The 18,011-nt window shown below is 41.3% G+C and overlaps 4 protein-coding genes across 5 annotated transcripts in view; 3 read left to right on the top strand and 1 right to left on the bottom strand.

Annotated features, from left to right (window-relative positions):
• Window positions 1-533, bottom strand: part of LOC106633155 (C-C motif chemokine 20-like) — a 3,785-nt gene extending 3,252 nt beyond the window's left edge. The window contains exons 1-2 of the mRNA XM_042220049.1: window positions 253-533; window positions 52-160 (exon numbers count right to left, since the gene is read on the bottom strand). Of these exons, the coding sequence (XP_042075983.1) occupies window positions 52-160; window positions 253-322 (179 nt within the window). The 5' untranslated portion in view covers window positions 323-533. The remainder of the gene's footprint in view (window positions 1-51; window positions 161-252) is intronic.
• Window positions 534-4,868: 4,335 nt separating this feature from the next.
• ccl20a.4 (chemokine (C-C motif) ligand 20a, duplicate 4) lies at window positions 4,869-5,728 on the top strand. Its single transcript, XM_005920449.3, has 4 exons — window positions 4,869-5,028; window positions 5,138-5,243; window positions 5,344-5,424; window positions 5,552-5,728. The coding sequence occupies exons 1-4, from the start codon at window positions 4,962-4,964 to the stop codon at window positions 5,559-5,561; spliced, it is 264 nt and encodes an 87-aa protein (XP_005920511.1). The 5' UTR covers window positions 4,869-4,961; the 3' UTR covers window positions 5,562-5,728.
• A 2,172-nt stretch (window positions 5,729-7,900) lies between these two features.
• Window positions 7,901-13,384, top strand: capn10 (calpain 10). The gene is made up of 12 exons (XM_005920441.3): window positions 7,901-8,044; window positions 8,347-8,478; window positions 8,605-8,801; window positions 8,902-9,131; window positions 9,209-9,350; window positions 10,110-10,276; window positions 10,371-10,627; window positions 10,703-10,905; window positions 10,988-11,243; window positions 11,427-11,620; window positions 11,707-11,752; window positions 12,294-13,384. Exons 1-12 carry the CDS (start codon window positions 7,901-7,903, stop codon window positions 12,321-12,323), a joined length of 1,998 nt encoding a protein of 665 aa, XP_005920503.1. The 3' UTR covers window positions 12,324-13,384.
• Window positions 13,385-13,387: 3 nt separating this feature from the next.
• On the top strand, window positions 13,388-17,951 carry eif4e2 (eukaryotic translation initiation factor 4E family member 2). Of its 2 annotated transcripts, none has more exons than XM_005920444.3 (8): window positions 13,388-13,633; window positions 14,448-14,559; window positions 14,874-15,008; window positions 15,149-15,253; window positions 15,338-15,490; window positions 15,586-15,726; window positions 16,888-16,965; window positions 17,062-17,951. In XM_005920444.3, the coding sequence occupies exons 1-7, from the start codon at window positions 13,509-13,511 to the stop codon at window positions 16,921-16,923; spliced, it is 807 nt and encodes a 268-aa protein (XP_005920506.1). In that variant the 5' UTR covers window positions 13,388-13,508; the 3' UTR covers window positions 16,924-16,965; window positions 17,062-17,951. The 2 variants fall into 2 exon arrangements, with proteins under 2 accessions (XP_005920506.1, XP_005920505.1); XM_005920443.2 differs by having other exon boundaries at window positions 15,586-15,722.
• The last annotated feature ends 60 nt before the right edge of the window (window positions 17,952-18,011 follow it).

An 18,011-nucleotide genomic window follows, 5' to 3' on the forward strand; every position in this document is an offset into this window, starting at 1 on the left:
GTAATCATTGAAGCTGTCTTTAACCTTTAAAATGATTTTAGTGACGCTCACATGATGGCATCAATGGGACACATCTCCTTAATAGTCTGGACTGAGTACCCCTTAATTTCAACATCTCGTAATCGGCCTGTCATATATCTTCGACAGCAGTAACGATAGCCTGTGAAAAAGGAAAGAAAATATATAATAATAAATAATAGTAATAAATAATTAAAATTAAAGATGAAAAACAGAAAGGCAGCAAGTACATACCGTCAGAACTGTTCGCAGTCAGACAAATAGTGAGTGCGATCACCATCACCATGGCTTTGATTGTCACCATGTCTTTGTTTCAGTTGACAACAGTGATTCTGATGATAAAGTTGTCTCGCCTATCTTCAAGTGGAGTGAAAGGGGGTGCACTGTTGAGGAGCTTCATTTATACCTCAGCTCTGACCACATCAGTGGTGCTAGACTGTCACGAAAACCCCCCTAATTTTTTTTATTTATAGAACCCAAAATTCTGTCCAACCAAGAGTGGAAACGTTTAAATGGTAAAACCTTACATAAAACCACCACAAGGAAAAAAAAAACCCTTCTAATTAAAAAGTACTTTCTATAAAATAAGCGATCAATTAAACTTGTTACAACTTTGCTTGTATTTAGGGTAGGGCACAATAATTATGCATCATATTATATATTGTATTTATACAAAGAAATTTGTAAAATACAAAATTATTAAAACTGTCACGTAAAAAAGAGTGTGGTTAAAAAATATTGCTCGCTGAACTGAATTGAAATAAAAGCAAAATACAGAAGCTTTTTGAAAAAGCTTTTTATATTATTCAGTGCTCATTGTGTCATATGTTGACCAAATATAAACTAGAAGTTGTAATTATAGGAAAACTGCAAAGAGACATATTAGGTCACACATGTTAGACATGTGACCCGTGTGACCTGCATCAACACACCCTGATAAGACAGAGCCAGCCGTGCAACATGGGACGTTTTATAAAGCGTCATTCCTCTTTGTGACTCTTGACATAAACTTAAAAGAGACATAAAAATAATTATATATATATATATATATATTTATAAATAGATATAAAGTATGTGACCTTTAGATACAAGTGGAGATAAGAGTTTAAAGAGGATGAAAGCTTCACTGAAGACCTCCGTGCTCTGACTTCACGTGGGCCGCTACAAGTGGGTTGCTTTGAGGTTGGATGTTCTTTTCTAGGTCAGAGGAACTTATTTTATACCCAAGACCCATGCAACAACGGTAAAGCTTTGCATCTGGAGCACTGAAATAGGTCATGATGCACTTATTGTAAGTGTAATTGCTTATCATGAAGTTTCCAACAAAACCACATCACCGAGTTCCTGCAGTTCGCAATCTCATAGTCAAACATTATTGAAAACTATATATCTATCTTTCTAATGCTTTTACTTTACTTATAATATTCTCAATAATGATATCGTTAGATAAGATATATTCATCACCCTCAAAAGGGGAGATTACTGCGTTACTTACAGAAGCCAAAACATTAAAAATAATATTATTAAAATTCAATAAAATAAATGTGATATCACAATAGAAAATGGATGGGGAAACTGAAATAAAAATCAATAAAACAAACTCATTTAAACAGAAAATACAGAAAAGTAAATATATTTTTGATTTTTCAAGACCATCTTAATTCAACAAAATTCGGTGAGAGAGTTTGCTGTCAGTGTAAATGTCCCTCCTGTTCCCCAGATGAAAGAGTCCCTCAAATAAGATAAGATGAGCTGAGATGAGACAACATAAGATAAGAAGAGATGAGACTGAGATGAGAAGAGATAACATAACATAACATTACATAAGATGAGATGAGATAAGATAAACTGTTTAATTAAAACAGAAAATACAGAAATGTGACAGCCATACAGAATTATACAGAATGGGACTTTGCTTTATTATTAAACTGTACAGCTAGCACTGTATCTTGTTGAATCCATTCCATGACAAATTAAGGCACTTCTGAATGCAAAAGCGGATCCAAACCGGTACTACAAAACAGAACAGTGCGATGTCTGTCACAGCAGGAGATGATCAAGTGTAACTAATGACATTGTTTGCTTTCTAACCATATTCGAGTAAGACATGGCAATACATCAACAGTAAAGACTTTGAAATTAGAAAACAAGCACTGAGAACTTTCAGTGAAGGTCAACAGCTAAGATGAAAACAGCTTGCGGTTATGCTTACAGATAGAAGCCCATGTCTTGTGCACATGGGCTTCTGATGTTATCTGTCTAGCAGTAACATCAACAGGATGTTTAGTACATCATGCTCCATCTTCTCGATTAGATTTAACTTATTTACAGTGATGACCTAGCTGGATATTGTACAGTAGACTAGCAAAATTACTTTAGAAATATTATGACAGAACATCTTCTAAAATTTGCAGCATTATTTTTTTTTTTGGGGGGGGGGGGGTTGTATTGCATTGTTACATTACAAAGCCAACCGAATCACATCCTCTGCAAAAAAAAAAAAAAATTGAGATCAGGAATGATCTTCGGCCTCTTCAACAGTTGCATAGGGAGTGAATGGTTTGTAGCAAAGGGCCACACACCACATACCACCGAAGCACACACAAACCGAACCACATGTAGTCTGGTTGGGCAAAACTCCCACGCACCCTCAAATATCTTTGGTAGGATAAAGAGTTGGTCCACTGTTGCACGACCAGGACGAAACTTGAATTGTTCCTCCTGTATCTGAGGTTCAACCACAGAGTCACTTTCTTTTTCAGTACCTTGGCATAGACCTTCCCAGGAAAACCGTGGAGTGTGACCCCTCTGTATTTTGAGCATACCTTCTAGTCCCCCTTCTTAAAGATGAGAACCAATCCAGTCTGCCAATCCAGAGGCACCGCCCCAGATCTCTATGCGATGTTGCAGAGGTGTATCAACTAACGGCCCTACAGTATCCAGAGCCTTCAGGAACTCAAGGCAAACCATGTCCACCCCAGGGGTCCTGCTACCAAAGAGTTGTCTAACTGCCTCAGTGGCCTCGCCAAACTCCAAGAAAATGGGGATGGAGGAGGGGACTTTTGTACCATGCAGTAGTGGAGTACAACATACAGTTCTGGCTACGTGATTAAATGTTTTAACACAAGTTGAATAACAAACATACAGGACTGGACTGAGACAAAAAATCGACCCGGGTATTTTGACTAGAGACCGGCCCACCAGGTATTATAGGAAAAACATGTGCAGGTATATATGTATGTATATGTATACATATGTATATTTAGTGTGTACATGTGTGTGTGTACATGTCTATAAATAGGAATAGTAGTGTTACAATAGCTATATCAAGCTATATAGTTTATGTCTTCCATATTTCCAACCATATCCATAATCACATACTGTGTGTGCTACCATTGTATATAGTGTATTATCTTACTTTTTTTCATCGATTGTACTTATTTGTATTTTTGTATTTCCTTCTGATATCTGTACCTGAGCTGAGGTGATGCAAAAATTTCCCCGTTGTGGGATCAATAAAGTCTTATCTTATCTTAGAAAAGGATCCTGGTGTTATTTGTCTCTCAGAAAAAGTTCATAACTTCCCTTCAACTCATTCATGTCACCTAAAAGGTAAACCTGTTTCTCCATCACCTGTTCAGCTCTGATGATTCAGTAAGGACATCTCCTGGTTTCACCTTCATGTTTCCCTCTCACCAGATAACCAAACCGATATCATGACAGCAGCTTTTACAGGTGTGGCTCCAGCAAACATCAGCTGATACTAGAAATTAATATTAAATAAATTCTAACAACAGCTGATCAAGCTTAAACATGCTGCTGTTGTTTAGCGTCTGCCGGTTTCCTCTTTCTGGCGCAAAGTGGGCGATAAACAAACAAGAGAGAAAAGCCGATCAGCTGATCATTGATCAGTTTCATGATTGAAGTAGAAACAGGAGAGAGAGGGGGAGAATGAGAGAAGAAGAGGCAGCTGTGCAGCTTAAAGACAGAATAAATCCAGCTTTGTGTCTTTTTCATTGTAGCTGAAGTCCGGGACAAATTGTGCTCCTTTTCAGCTCAACACCAAACGCATAATATTTTCTCTGAATACGAGAGGATTCCGTTTTTTATGGGAAGTTTGATAACTCTAATAACTAACCTTTATAAATAAAATAAGATAAAACAAGTTCAACATCATTAACATCACAGCACCCGCCCAGCTGTATATAAACTCCGCCATGCTAGCTAGTAGCAGTACTACTTATTGTAACTGACTGTAAAAAGTCAGCATAACGAAAATAAACTCCACCTAAACTTGGTTTATATCTGAGCCAGATAGACTGCAGTCATAACTTCTTACCTGAAGTTCAGTTCACCGCCTCGGGTCTCTGCTCCTCCTGCCTTTCCCTCATCCACCTGCCAGTGTGTTGCACCTGCTGGCCTCCACCACTTGCTAATGTTACTGAATCTGTGGAAGCTCCGCAATAGCCACCACCAAACAACTGAGTTATTTTTACACATCTCCCAGCATCTGGCCAATCCACCACCTTTCATTGTTTATACCGTTACGGGAAAAAACCGAAAAAAACAAAACAAACCATTGGCCCATAAAAATGAAAAATCACCAGTCCAGCTATGCAAACATATGCTAATTATTATTACATAGCAACTTTTAAAAGATGTTACATGTTCATATTATTATTTTTAAACTCTTACTATCATGAAAGTAAACAATTTTGCATAATGTACACAGAGGAGGGGGTTTCGGTGGTTGAAAAAAAGACGAGTCACATTTCCCGTTTGACTCAGACAGGGTTTTCCACCTCCCTGACCTCTCGTGGGACATTTCCCCTTCCATCTCACACAGTATTTAAACTTCTCTGCCACAGCCGGTTACAATCATTTCATCACTGACTCCCTGGGAATCCTGATCAGAAAACTGATTCACTGCTGATTTACTGAGGATGGCAAAGTTCGCCGTGCGTGTCTCCGTACTGCTGGTGTTGCTGCTGGTGGCACTGGATGAAAGCAGTGAGTATGGCTTCAGCGATTATTCACTGAGACGTTATTATAATGTTTTTTGTCATATTGTCATGTAAAATGCTGTTTTCACTGAAATGTCTCGTTCTTTCCTTCAAAGGTTCCAATAAATATTGCTGCACACGGTACCAGCAAAACCCTGTCTCAGTAAAAAGGCTGAAAAGCTACACAGTCCAAGATGACAACTGCAAACTCAGGGCAATAATGTAAGTGGGGAAAATATCGTAACTGCATCTAAAACACATAATCCACACTGACTGCCAGCTCTGCTGTGATACTAATGTCTGAACTTTTTTTAAACATCAGTTTCAAGACTGAGAAAAACAGACATATCTGTGCCAATCCTGAAGACGAGTGGGTGAAAATTGCTATTCAGTTACTGCCACGGTAAGATCAATTCCTTACCCTATCAGTAGCTATCAAACACCAGAAGAAGAAGAAAAAAAAACACTGTTTCAAGATTATTCTTGTGTTTCTGATTTCTAATCCTTTCCTTTTTTTTCTTTTTAAACAGAAAACACTGAGGACAACATTCACGGAGCTCACTTGAGTGCATCAGTTTGCAGACTAGTTCTGTAAAAGTTAAATAGTATTGTATTTTATATTTTATGTTCTGTTTTTTATATTGTTTATACTTCATTTGTATAACACGATTCAAAGCTAATAAATACAGTATATTTTTTTAAAAATATATTAATAATTGCATCCGTTGCTTTTTATTGACCTCATGAAAAAACATCACTATTCTGCATCACTATTTAGCAGTAAAGCTGACTGACACAGCATGAGTACGCGTTTACAGAAAAGAAAAGAAATCCATTTTACAAACAGAAGGGAGTATCAGAAAACAGTAAAAGGTTAAAAGTGAGAAACTAACTTTTTAAAAAAGCACTTGAGTACAGTAATGGAGTAAACATAGACAAGAATTTCAATTTATGAGATAGAAGTAAGACAGAGACTTAAAACAATAAAAATGTGGAAGTAGGACGATACTAAAAGCAACAATAGATATAAATACAGCAAAAACTAATTACAAGAGACACAATAAAGATGCATAATACAACCAAAGTGTAAAGTACAAAAGGACCGCATTTCAAACAAATGTTAAAGAAAGCCAAAGGTTTGGTCACAAAGGGGTGCAGGATGACTAGTATAGACAAAAATGATGCCAGATGTCCTCATGAACTGTGTATGAAGGTAAAACAAAAATGTAAAATGACTAATGAGTGACGTGAGACAGACAGACAACCACAAGTAGGTGTCTTTCTCCTTCCTAGGAGTGTGGCACGTCCTGCATGCCCACAGCCAGGCACTCAAACCAAAAAAAGAAATGAAGAAATTTATTACAGCACCCACACAGTCCACACACTGCAGATCCCCATCAGATTAAAAAAAGGCTAATTAATAACCTACAGCTTTCTACAAAATTATCAATTTACACAGAGAAGGTGGTATTCTGCATTTACTACTTCTACATTTACAGTGAGGGAAATAATTATTTGAGCTCCTGCTGATTTTGTAAGTTTGAGCACTTACAGAAAACGAACAGTGTAATTTTAATGGTAGTTTCAATTTAACAGAGTGCGACAGAATATCAACCAAAAATCGAAAAACAACCAAACAAATAAAAGTTATAAAAATATTTGTACGCTGCTGAGTCAAAGAAGTATTTGATCCCTAAGCAAAACACGATTTAGTATTTGGTGGAGAAACCCTTGTTGGCAAGACGTTTCTCTTGTAGTCAGTCACAGGTTTGCACACATCTCAGGAGGGATTTTGGCTCACTCCTCCTTACATAAACCCTTTAGATTTCTTGGTTGTCTCACAAAACTTCAGCACCCTGCACAGATTTTCTGCAGGACTGAGATCTGGAGAGTTGCCAGCCCAGTCCATGACCTCCATGTGCTTTTTCCTTTGTTTCCTTGGTGGTATGTTTGGGTTGCTGTCATGCTGGAATGACCCATCTTCACTGTTGTGGCTGAGGAAAGGAGGTTTGAGACTGACTGAATGTCACATAGCACACAGCCAGTCACTGGGAGCCACAATTCTGGCCGCTTTGCAGAGAATAAACTATTATTTACATTATTTCCCTCAATGACAGCAAAAAATAATTATATAATTTTTTCTGTAATCACTTGGTAAAACCTTTACCTAATTCATAATGTATTTTAGTAAATCTCAACAAAAACATTCTACACTTTTAGATTTTTCCCCCGCTTTAAGCTGGATGTATCCATGGAATCTGAAACACGGTGTTCCTGCAGTTCAGAGATCCCAGCAGTGGGCGGCAGTGCCCGCAGCACAGGAAGGATTCACTGCATCACCGGAAGACCCCGTGTCTATTTTATTTTCACCATCACGCTATGTCTGCTGTCGATATAACTTTTACTCATCGCTAAATATGTCACACTGAGAGAAAACCGCTGTGGTTATGGATTTGAAACCACGATAAGATGAAGCGATATGGAGATGCTAGCGTACCTGCTGTGTGTGTCTGTGCTGTGCAAGCTAGCTCGAGCTAACGATGCTATTATACACAATGACAGCTACGTGGCGAAATGAGCTTAAAAGAGGAGCAAGGTAAGATAAATACACACATGCTGTTTCTGACATTATGTTTCCAACATCTCTTTGTATATTCATGTTAGTGTGTCATTGGTATTGAGTGAGTGAAAGCTAAAACGTGAAGGTGAATATGCCGTAAAAGTCAGTGATGCTCTGTAACGGCAGCTTCCTCTCAGATCCGTGCAGACTTCACGAATGCATAATGTAGTTAAGGTGTAATGCAAGTGTTATATGTAAGTACATGCAATGAAGGTGGCCTTTGGTCCAGCAGGTTTCCAGGCTGAAAGCAGCAGGAGCCATGAAAGAAGAGGGCAGGGACGAGTGCGGAGGTCCAGCTCTGTATGAGGACCCGGACTTCCGCTGTGTGGACGCCTCCCTGTTCTCTGGCAGCTCCACGCCTCTGGCCAGACTGCAGGGAGACATCACCTGGCTACGGCCCCAAGTAAGCCTGTCTAGTGGAAATGCCCAGAAAATTCCTTATTGGTTATCTTTCCATTGATCGGGTGTTGTTATTGATAAGATCCTGCCACATAGGGCTTGACATTTGTGGCCTATTAGCTTGTGCCGCCTCACAAGATGAGGGGATTTCCCTTTTCTGGTGGTTGACCTGATTATGAAGGACTCTCAAAGTTACTGCTCTGTATCTCACAAAAATAAATATGTGCAATTAAATTAACCTGCTCTGCTGTTTCCAGCCATATCACTGTCTCAGTCCCAATTATTATTTCCATTTCACATGTCAAGGAGATCTGCCCGTCACCAGCTCTCTTCCCAAGCAGCATCAGCCTGGGGCATGCAAAGCAAGGCCTGTTAGGAGACTGCTGGTTCCTCTGTGCGTGCACCTTCCTGCTCAAGAACAAACAGCTTTTAAACAAGGTAACACAGGCTGGTTGTCTCATCAGTTTGATTTTGTGAGCCCCAGCATTGGTTTTGTTCTAAATGTGGAGAATGTTCATCGTGTGTTTCCTGTTGTCACTCGCATTATCGTTGGATCCTGTGTAGGTTCTGCCTGAAGATCAGCCACAGTGGGGTGACAGCAGGTACAGAGGCTGCTTTCATTTTTGCTTTTGGCAGCAGGGACACTGGACAGAGGTGACCATTGACGACCGCCTGCCCTGCATTAATTCATCTCTTTGCTTCTCACGCTGCCACTCCCCCACTGCCTTTTGGGTTGCCCTGTTGGAGAAGGCCTATGCCAAGTTAGTTGATTCCTTGAGATTAACATGTATTTTTCAAACAAGACCTAATCATGAGGAAAAGTTTGAAACCCTCCTTTCCTTTCCCTTTCATCTTCTGCAGGCTTCGTGGTTCATACGAGCGACTGTGGGCAGGTCAGGTGTCCGAGGCCCTGGTGGACTTGACAGGTGGTCTAGCCGAGCGATGGAGCCTGGGTGACTTTGGCTCGGAGGAGGAGCAGCAAACAGCACAGGACAGTGACCAAGTCAGAAGGAGAAGGCTGGACCTGAACCTTCTGGACCCTGTGAAGGATGACTGCGCGCTCAGCTGCTCCACTCACAGCACGCCCGGAGGTCAGAAAAGTGTCTGCTCACAGATAATACAGTGAGTGATGCTGTGCCACATCACTTGCTGGCCTTCTCTGTTTCAGGACTCACTGAGCTGGATCAGTACCACGCTCTGACTGTCATGGAGTGGCTGGATGTGAAGAAGGTGTCAGGGGGTGAAGTACGGCTGCTAAGGATCAGAAATCCTTGGGGAAGACGCTACTGGGGAGGAGCCTGGGTATGGAGGTGTGTGTCAGACTTGTCTATTGTGGAGTATATCTGACACCCAGATGTGTGGAGTTGAAAGTTGTTAAACCAGATGCTTCAAATTACAGATTACAAATGTTCTTAAGATTAAAGCTTTTTGAAAGCAAAACAAGACAGCTGATCTGTTAGCTACTAGTTGATGCCATCACTCTACAGATCCACAGCCACACAGGAGCACATTCACATAGTTAGGTTCTGGTGACAGCTCTTAAAGGTAGAGTTCTGCTGATATTTGGTGATTTAAAAGTCAGATATTCCAAAAAATAAACCAATGTTTTTTTTTCGTGTTTAGTTATTTCTTTACTCATTTATGTCCGACTCTGCTTGGATCAGCTGCTTTATTGTGTTTGGAGTGTTAGTGGTCCCAACAGGGAAGTTGCAGAGTGCCATCTGGTGGACAAACTGTGCAACATCAACACAGCAGCCCGTCTTCTATATCTTTTAGTTTTGGTTGATAGATTGGCAACTAGCTCATATCAACCTGTCAATAAATAAATTGGCCGGGCTCTACTCAAAGGTTACTCAATTTATAAAGTGATTCATTAGATTTGACAGCACTGGCTTTAAGATTTCAGACTTTAGGTATAACTGATGTCTGTCCGAAGTTGTGATTTTATCTCACTAAAGTCACAGTTATTATACGGAATTTGGAGTGCATTTCTGGAATTCACACCTACATCAACAAATTTGTAAATGTGGGAAAATCCAGATGATGTTTCTTTGCCTCTCTCTCTGCAGAGGTGCTGGTTGGGATTCTGTTGCCCCTGATTGTGCTTCGGAGCTACAAGCCAGGGTGGCAGAGGGTGAATTCTGGTTGGACGAGGCTGAATTTATGTCCCAGTTTGATGACGTCACAGTGGGCTATCCCATCAGTGAGGAAGGACACTTGAAGAGCATTTATACTGGTGTTGCCTTATTTTGTTAAAGAGGTTTTTTGTTGTTTCAGATGTTACTTTCTTGGTGCCCTTGTTTTAACCTGATGCCTCTCTGCTCCGGCAGGAAACCTGCTGACACACAGTCATCAGCTGGCTGGTCGCTGGGTAAAAGGGCACACTGCTGGCGGTAGCCGAAACTGCGGCAGCTACGGCAGCAACCCCAAGTTTTGGCTTAAAGTGTGCGAAAGAGGAGAGGTGGTGGTGTCTCTGTTGCAGTGCCGGAAATGGAGAAACACAGAGAAATATGCACAAACCCCAGTCGAGGACAGCAACAATACAAAGCACCAGCATTACCAGGCCATCGCGCTGCACTTGTGGAAGGTTTGTTCTCTCATTTAGTGTTGACATGCGCTTGTGTGGCTTTCCATTGCTTTACTGAAAGTATGTTTGCACTAGGTGGAAAAGAAGCGTTTCAATCTGAGCCGGATGTTGAACAGACCTCCTCGCGCTTCTACTCACTGCCATACCTACGAGAGAGAGGTGGTTCTCCACGGGCAGCTGGAGCCCGGATTCTACCTTCTCATCCCCAGCACCTACCAGCCAGGAGCCGAGGCCCACTTTCTCATCAGGGTCTTTTCCTCCTCTTCCATCTCCCTCAGGTAAAATGATTAAGTTTTTCACGAAGTTATTTAATGTTTCTGATTTTATTTGCGCCATTAAAACAATTAATCTCATCCTCAGTGCCATGAAAAGCCCAGCACCCCCACTGCCTTTAACAGCAGACAGTGAGTGGGAGACCAGCTACTTCCACGGCTCGTGGGTTGAGGGAAAGACAGCCGGAGGAAGCAGGAACTTCCTGTCTCACTGGCAGAACCCCTTCTTCCCTTTTACAGTTTCTGATGATCCAGCAGTGACATCAGGAGTTAACGTCAGGGTTACCCTGCACCAGAGCCGGCCTGATACGGATCTGCACCCTATTGGCTTCCACATTTATAAGGTCAGTAAAATACAAAGTCAGAGCATTAGTGTTAGCTTAGATTATGTGACATCCGTCCTTCTGCAGTTCAGTCTATACACTAGGATAGAGTTCACATCGCCTCTGAATAGCTTAACATTATTTTGCTTCTCTTTATCCGGTACTGCTTTAAGTCGAAATATCTGCTTTTAACAACATAACTAGGTAGTAGAAGGACAATCTGAGCAGATGATATCCAGGGATGAGGATCCTGTGGCCAGCTGTGTCCCTCACTGTTACACGCAGGACGTCAGTCTGGCCTGTTCACTTCCTCCGGGGGCTTACTCCATAGTGCCGTCCACTTATCAGCCCGACTGCTCTGCAGGCTTCACTCTGAGCCTCGCTCGCAGAATACAAAGGTTAGCTCTGTCATCAAGCAGACGTTTTTTTTAATAGGTAACAAGTTCTTGTCGCTAATGATGGTGGATCTGTGTGTGTCTTTCAGGAAAGTAGTGAAAAGCCAGGAAAGGCTCGGGAAAGCCGTTCAGGAGGTTAGTGAATTTGAATTATGCATTGTATTATGTAACACGAGGAATTCATTAGGTGGAACCAAAGGATTTAGTGTCTGGGTGAATGTGCAATATTGTCCCAATCCTCTCCATCCTTTCCTGTGTTATGAACTTGAATAATGGCCAGAAATGTAGTTACCGACGAACATTATGACATCACAGCGATGTTGACCTTTGACTATTTTAATTGTTTGATGTCATTACTTCTCCATTTTTTCCTATTAGACTTTTGTGATAATTTTCTTAGAATTGACATGAATTCTTGCAATGAAAGCTTTTTGTAAAATAAGGGTGACCTTTAACCACGAAATTCTAATCATTTGTCCCGAGGTTCAGGTAAGTGTTTGTGCCAATTATGAAGGCCTGACAACTCACACTGGAACACACGCTAGTACAATTACGACTTGTTAGCATGCCGCATATTTGCGTGACTTAATGCGTAGTTAACTGTTTAATGATTGTGGTCAGAAGATGGCAGCACTCAATAATCCCTCTGTCTTGTCTGCCTCTGTCTGGACGGCAGGTTTCTCACGTCTCTGTGATGCAGAGCTAGATCTCTGGGACCGTTGCTGCTCCACTAACATCGACTTACCTCCATTTGCCTCTTGGCCCGTGATGAAAGAACCAGTCAGGCCACAGATATCGCGTGTGTGTTTGTGTGAGCATACATGTACACGCTCCCTGTGGATGAGAAGGCAAGCAGGCTTAGTGGGAATCCCAAAAAAAAGCCTTTATCCTGAACCGCCAAGGCTCTGGGTTGATGGGCAGCTACATGCTTGTCGGCGATTAGGACATCAGAGGTTGTCGGTGGGCTGGGCTGCTAATGAAGTATGACGGGACTGGCTGGTGTAAACAAACAGCCGCCACTGAAGAAGGCCGCTGCTGCTCTTGCTCATTCACTCACTGGTGCGCCTGCCGGCCCAGAACAAAGGGCCCTCTCATGAAGGTCCTCGTGGAGGCACAGGGGGTGAGGGGATGGTCTGCAGAAGCAGCGCCAACCGAACCACACTACACCATACCGTGATATACCACCCCGGAGCTTTCCTGCTGTCCCTCACCCCCAAACACTCTGCTTTTTATCTGGCTTTAATTGTTTGTTTCCAATACACAAACACAGGGGTTTTCATGGTCTTGTAGCCACTAAGCTTCCATAATAATGCCTGAACCGATTTGGACCAAAAGAAGTCCCAACTCCATCCTCACCCTCCAGCTCCCTTTGTTTTTGATTTTTTTTGCCTCCCCCACCCCTCTTCAAAACTTGGTCCACAGCTCTGCTTGGACCTGAGCACAGCTACTGTTTGAAGGTGCCGCGAGAACAGATTACAAGCAGAGGAATGGAAAGCGATGAAACGAGGGTTGCAGCGTATCAGAGGAATTCGATTGCTGTGATTAAGCCACCCGTGTTGTTCTGAGGCTGTTCTTGTGTGACAGTGTGTGTCGGCCTGCACATACATCTGCGCTGAAGACACAGGGTTTCTGTTTATTCAACAGAGTCATCAGACTCTGAAAAACTACAATTAACAGATCACAGTGGTACTAATGTGCATTTATTATATCTTAAAGTTCTGAAATGTGGAGAATAAAATAAAATTATTGGGACTTTTGCTTCATGTATGCATATTTCTTAATTACTTATTTATTTTAATGCACATTTCAATTAAGTATAAATGAGCACATGCTTGATAGTAAAGATGTGGCTCACCTTTGACCTTTTCGTGCTCATCACTAAGATCGATACATGGCATGCGCGTCCACTAAACCGCTGCTGTGCGCGTCGCCGTCACTTGCTGCGGGATTCAGGAGGCTGTGGTCGGACTCCGAAAAGACTCCTATCTACAAAATAATGAACAACAAATTTGACGCGTGAGTATTTAAAACATTTCGCTGAATATCCAGAGAGCGGTCACGTCGGTCGCTGCTGTGAATTCACTGGGGAGGGTAACGTAAGCTGACCGTGGTTTGCGTGTGTGAGAGGTGTGTCAGCTTTATTATATGTTTTTGCATGAATTCTGTGAGTTAATAAAAGAACAGGAGTGCGAGGACAACACCTACACGCGCTTTTAAAAAGAAAGGGAGCAATACCTGTGAGTAAATGGTGCTTTTTGATGAAGAATTTCAGTGTTGTTAGCTGTTAGCTTGGCCTGGAGGAAGGCGGATAGGCCTCGAATCCTCGGTGTGGTAGTCAACTGAGAGGCGGGGAGAGGCGCGTAGAGGCCGGTCACAAATTAGACTCGCGTGGCCAATAAATACGGGAAACTGGAGAGACACTGTTACACGCAGAGAGCTCTTATTAATAGTGACCGTAGTTTAAGATTAGCACAGAGTGCATGTTTGCAGGCCACAACTTTAAAATGCATCAGTTGCAGGTTTATTGGGTTAAGTTACCTTAAATGAATACAGCAGCCATGCTGCAAATCTTCTATTCGTCGAGGATATAGTTTGTGTTCATTTTTTTCTTGTATTTCTGATGTGTTGACCAGGATGAGGGCACAACTGAATAATTTAGATACTGGTTGCTGTAAGACGGTATAACGCCAACAGACTGGGTAACAAAATGACAAAAGATTTGATGTAAAACACTCTGTAAAAAGAGTTAAAATGAAAAGGGCTGTTACCTGACAACAGGTGTAAAGTCCCTTTTGATTTCAAATATTGATTGCATTTCCCTCGATTGTAGTCTGAAAGACGATGACAGCGGAGACCACGACCAGGACCAAGGCTCACCGAAAGACGGTGAGAAGGAAAAAAACGAAGATGAAGAGAAGGAGCAGAACACTTCCAAGAAAAAAGTGAGGCCGCTAAAGTCTTACACAGATGTATGTGCAGATTGTGCTACTATTTGTTGAACAAAGGTACAGTTTCTTTAGTTTTGGCTTGTTTGTTAAACTATAAAATTTTGAACCTCTGGAAATGAATTAAACAGTAAATATAATTTTTGAAGAACCTCTTAAAGCAAAAAGTCTGCACTTTAATCACATGTTAATTATTAGATTTAAAATCCACTTTGGTGGTGTACAGAGGCAAAATGACAAATTATAGCTCTGAGTTTGTATAAAGTTAATATGTCAATGAGCTGTACAAGTTACTCTCTCATTTCCGGCAGATGGTGGTGCCAGGAGCAGGAGAACACCCTCTCCAGTACAATTACACCTTTTGGTACTCCAGACGCACCCCAGGGAGACCAGCCAGCACTCAGAGCTACGAACAGAACATCAAACAAATTGGCAGCTTTGCTTCGGTTCGTCGCTCCTCATCACATCTTTATATGGCTTAAAACAGGAGCCAGTGCACTTTTCCTTTTGTTTATGTGCCCATGCAGAGCTGCACACTCCACATATTGACTTGTTTTCGACTAATTATTACAATTGTCCATCCCAGGTGGAGCAATTTTGGCGTTTCTATAGTCACATGATCCGACCTGGCGATCTGACAGGTCATAGTGACTTCCACCTCTTCAAAGAAGGCATTAAACCCATGTGGGAGGTAAACACACTGGCTGATATCTTCTATTTGCTCTAGTTGTTTGGTTATGCGTGAAAGGCCTGATCTGAAATTGTGTATGTTTAGGATGATGCTAATAAGATGGGTGGGAAGTGGATCATTCGTCTGAGAAAAGGCCTGGCGTCTCGATGCTGGGAGAACCTGATCCTGGCTATGCTCGGAGAACAGTTCATGGTAGGAGAGGAGATCTGTGGGGCTGTGGTGTCAGTACGTTTCCAGGTAAAGCCAAAAGCAGACACACTCGGTTGCACATGGTCACTAATTGCCTGCCCTAAAGCTCACACATTCCTCCTCTTCATGCTGCTTCTCGCCAGGAGGACATCATCTCCATCTGGAACAAAACAGCCAGTGACCAGGGGACCACCTCCCGCATCAGAGACACCCTGCGCAGAGTCCTCAACCTGCCCCCCAACACCATCATGGAGTACAAGACACACACAGACAGCATTAAGTATGTATGTCTTCTCCTTTTTTTATTTTCTTCTCCAGCTTTTCTTTCTCTTCAGCTCATTCCATAAACCTGCATGCTCACACACATTTTCCAACCAAAGAGGCAACGAGAGAGTACACTTACATGTTGCCTTTTTAATGGCTTGTTTTTAACATGCTCAGGTGATAAGATGATGGTTTTCTGTAAGTTAGATTTTTATTTTGACAGTATGTTTGGATTTTAAGGGAGAAATAACAAACACAATTATCAAAATGTTTTATTTTATTGTTTGAAGTATTATTCCAAATTGAAATGTATAACTGTACACACAACCACATATCTTGTGCACGTCTATATACTAATATAATTTTACAAACTCCCATATTTTTCTATTGGTTCATTATTAAAAAGACAGTGAAACAAATGCCCATTTAACTGATTATAATGGTTTTCCATTGCAGTCTTAACCTTGAGTCAGTATTTCTTCAGTATACAAGAACTCAGTTCTGCCTTTTGTTCCCATTTTCATGCTTTTCAAAATCCAAGTGGGGAAAAAAAACAACTAGTTCTGTGTCCATGTTTGTCCTTTGTAGCTTTGAATGTGAATGCCTAGTATCATGGCTTTCAAGTCCTTTTACACAATCTCTATATCCTCACGTAGATGTTGTTGCTCCATTTTTTTTCGCTTGGCGCTTGATATTAATGAGATGGGATGTTCTTGACACACATTGTTAAAAACTTCTGTTTATAATGGCCAGCCTGTCCAAAGAAAGGATAAAAAGCTAAAAGACCAACTTCTTCTGCACGATGGCACAGAAAAGATGCACAGGGATTATTTTGAGCTCTGAATCGTGCAAAGCTTCTCTAGTAAAGTCTAGAAATACCAGTATGGAGCTAAGAATAATAAGTCCCATTCATTCTAACATGGCCTGTATAAATCTTTATAATATTGAAATGACCTCTGTTAGTATATTTCTTTATTTTGGCAGCTTTAGCTCATAAAGCTAAGCCTAAAAGTTTTTATTTTCATCATTAGTTTTTGGTATCTGTGAATACAACTATTTTTTTCCCCATCTAAAGCTCTCATTCAGTTGACTGATGGGCTTACGATTCTTCAAGGAAAATAATTATTTCTTTATGCTTTTTACTGCGAATTATAATTTACTGCATCCTCCTCTGTTTGCAGAGCATGGGAAGACTTCCATGGTCTGGTGAATGCTAGCGGAGGACGTTAGCCCCCCCTCACCGAGATGCTCAGCGAAGAGTAAGAACTCCTGCTGTGGGATTTCACATGAACAACAACACAACCTGTGTGATGTAGTTAGACTCTACTGATGTGGTCTCTGTTTGCGGTGTGCAGGTGTGTGCATACGGGATGTGTTGGGGGAAGCCGAGTCCAGAGAAGGGCAGCTCTGCGTGGATTGGCACTGCGTAATGCGAAGACAGAGCAAAAGTCGGGGACCGAGGCCAGGAGACCGTTGGGTCTTTGTGTCAAATTGGAAATGAACAGAAAAGCCTTTCAACAGAGCACTGAAACAGGTCTATGAAAGAGGTGATTTTAATCAACTGGAAGAGGAAATTACAGTTTTGTTTCTTTTTTTTCTTTTTTTTTTTTAGTAATGCAAGTTGTAACATCTTTTAACCAGTGAGTGACTGGTGTGGGCTGTTCTGGTCATGAACGCTCGACAAAGTGTGCTTTAAATACAACAGAATCAGTTGTACTCTATATGATTTTATTGCTTAACGTGACATTTCACCTGCTGTTAAAATAGGTGTGCTAATCAGTTTTATTGGGACTCAAACAGGGTTATTATAACACAGTGCTGTATTTTAACTACAATTCCTCTGGTCATTTTGGACTAGAACAAATATTAATGTTGTTTAAATGCAATCCACATCAAAGATCACTAAATACGATTTTTAAAAAGTTGTATCCCAAAGGATGAGGATCCTGTGTTGGGCAGGTTTCTATAACCGGCATCTTTAGAATGAACTGCCAAGCTGCCTAAATCACTGTGCCTGGCCTCAAGCCCGACCTGAACCAGGTTTCCCTTCCCTGCCTTCTCCTTTCTTTACCCCACCTTTTAAAGGAAGGGCTCTGCTTTAATGTTAAAGGTGTATAGGAGTCCTGAAACACTGATATTCACTCCTTTTCCATTTTGTAGTCCACGAAAGAAAACGGGGCCCAGGGTCTGTTACAGTTTTTATCCTGGGGAGCTTTTTTTTTTTTTTTTTTTTTTTTAATATGTTAAGAAAGAGCCTACAGTTTGTTGAAAAACTGTAATGCTGCCCTTATTTGTTATTGTGATG

This window comes from Haplochromis burtoni, unplaced genomic scaffold (assembly GCF_018398535.1).
Source record: "Haplochromis burtoni strain Fernald_Lab_line unplaced genomic scaffold, NCSU_Asbu1 Contig_41, whole genome shotgun sequence".
NCBI lineage: Eukaryota > Metazoa > Chordata > Actinopteri > Cichliformes > Cichlidae > Haplochromis > Haplochromis burtoni.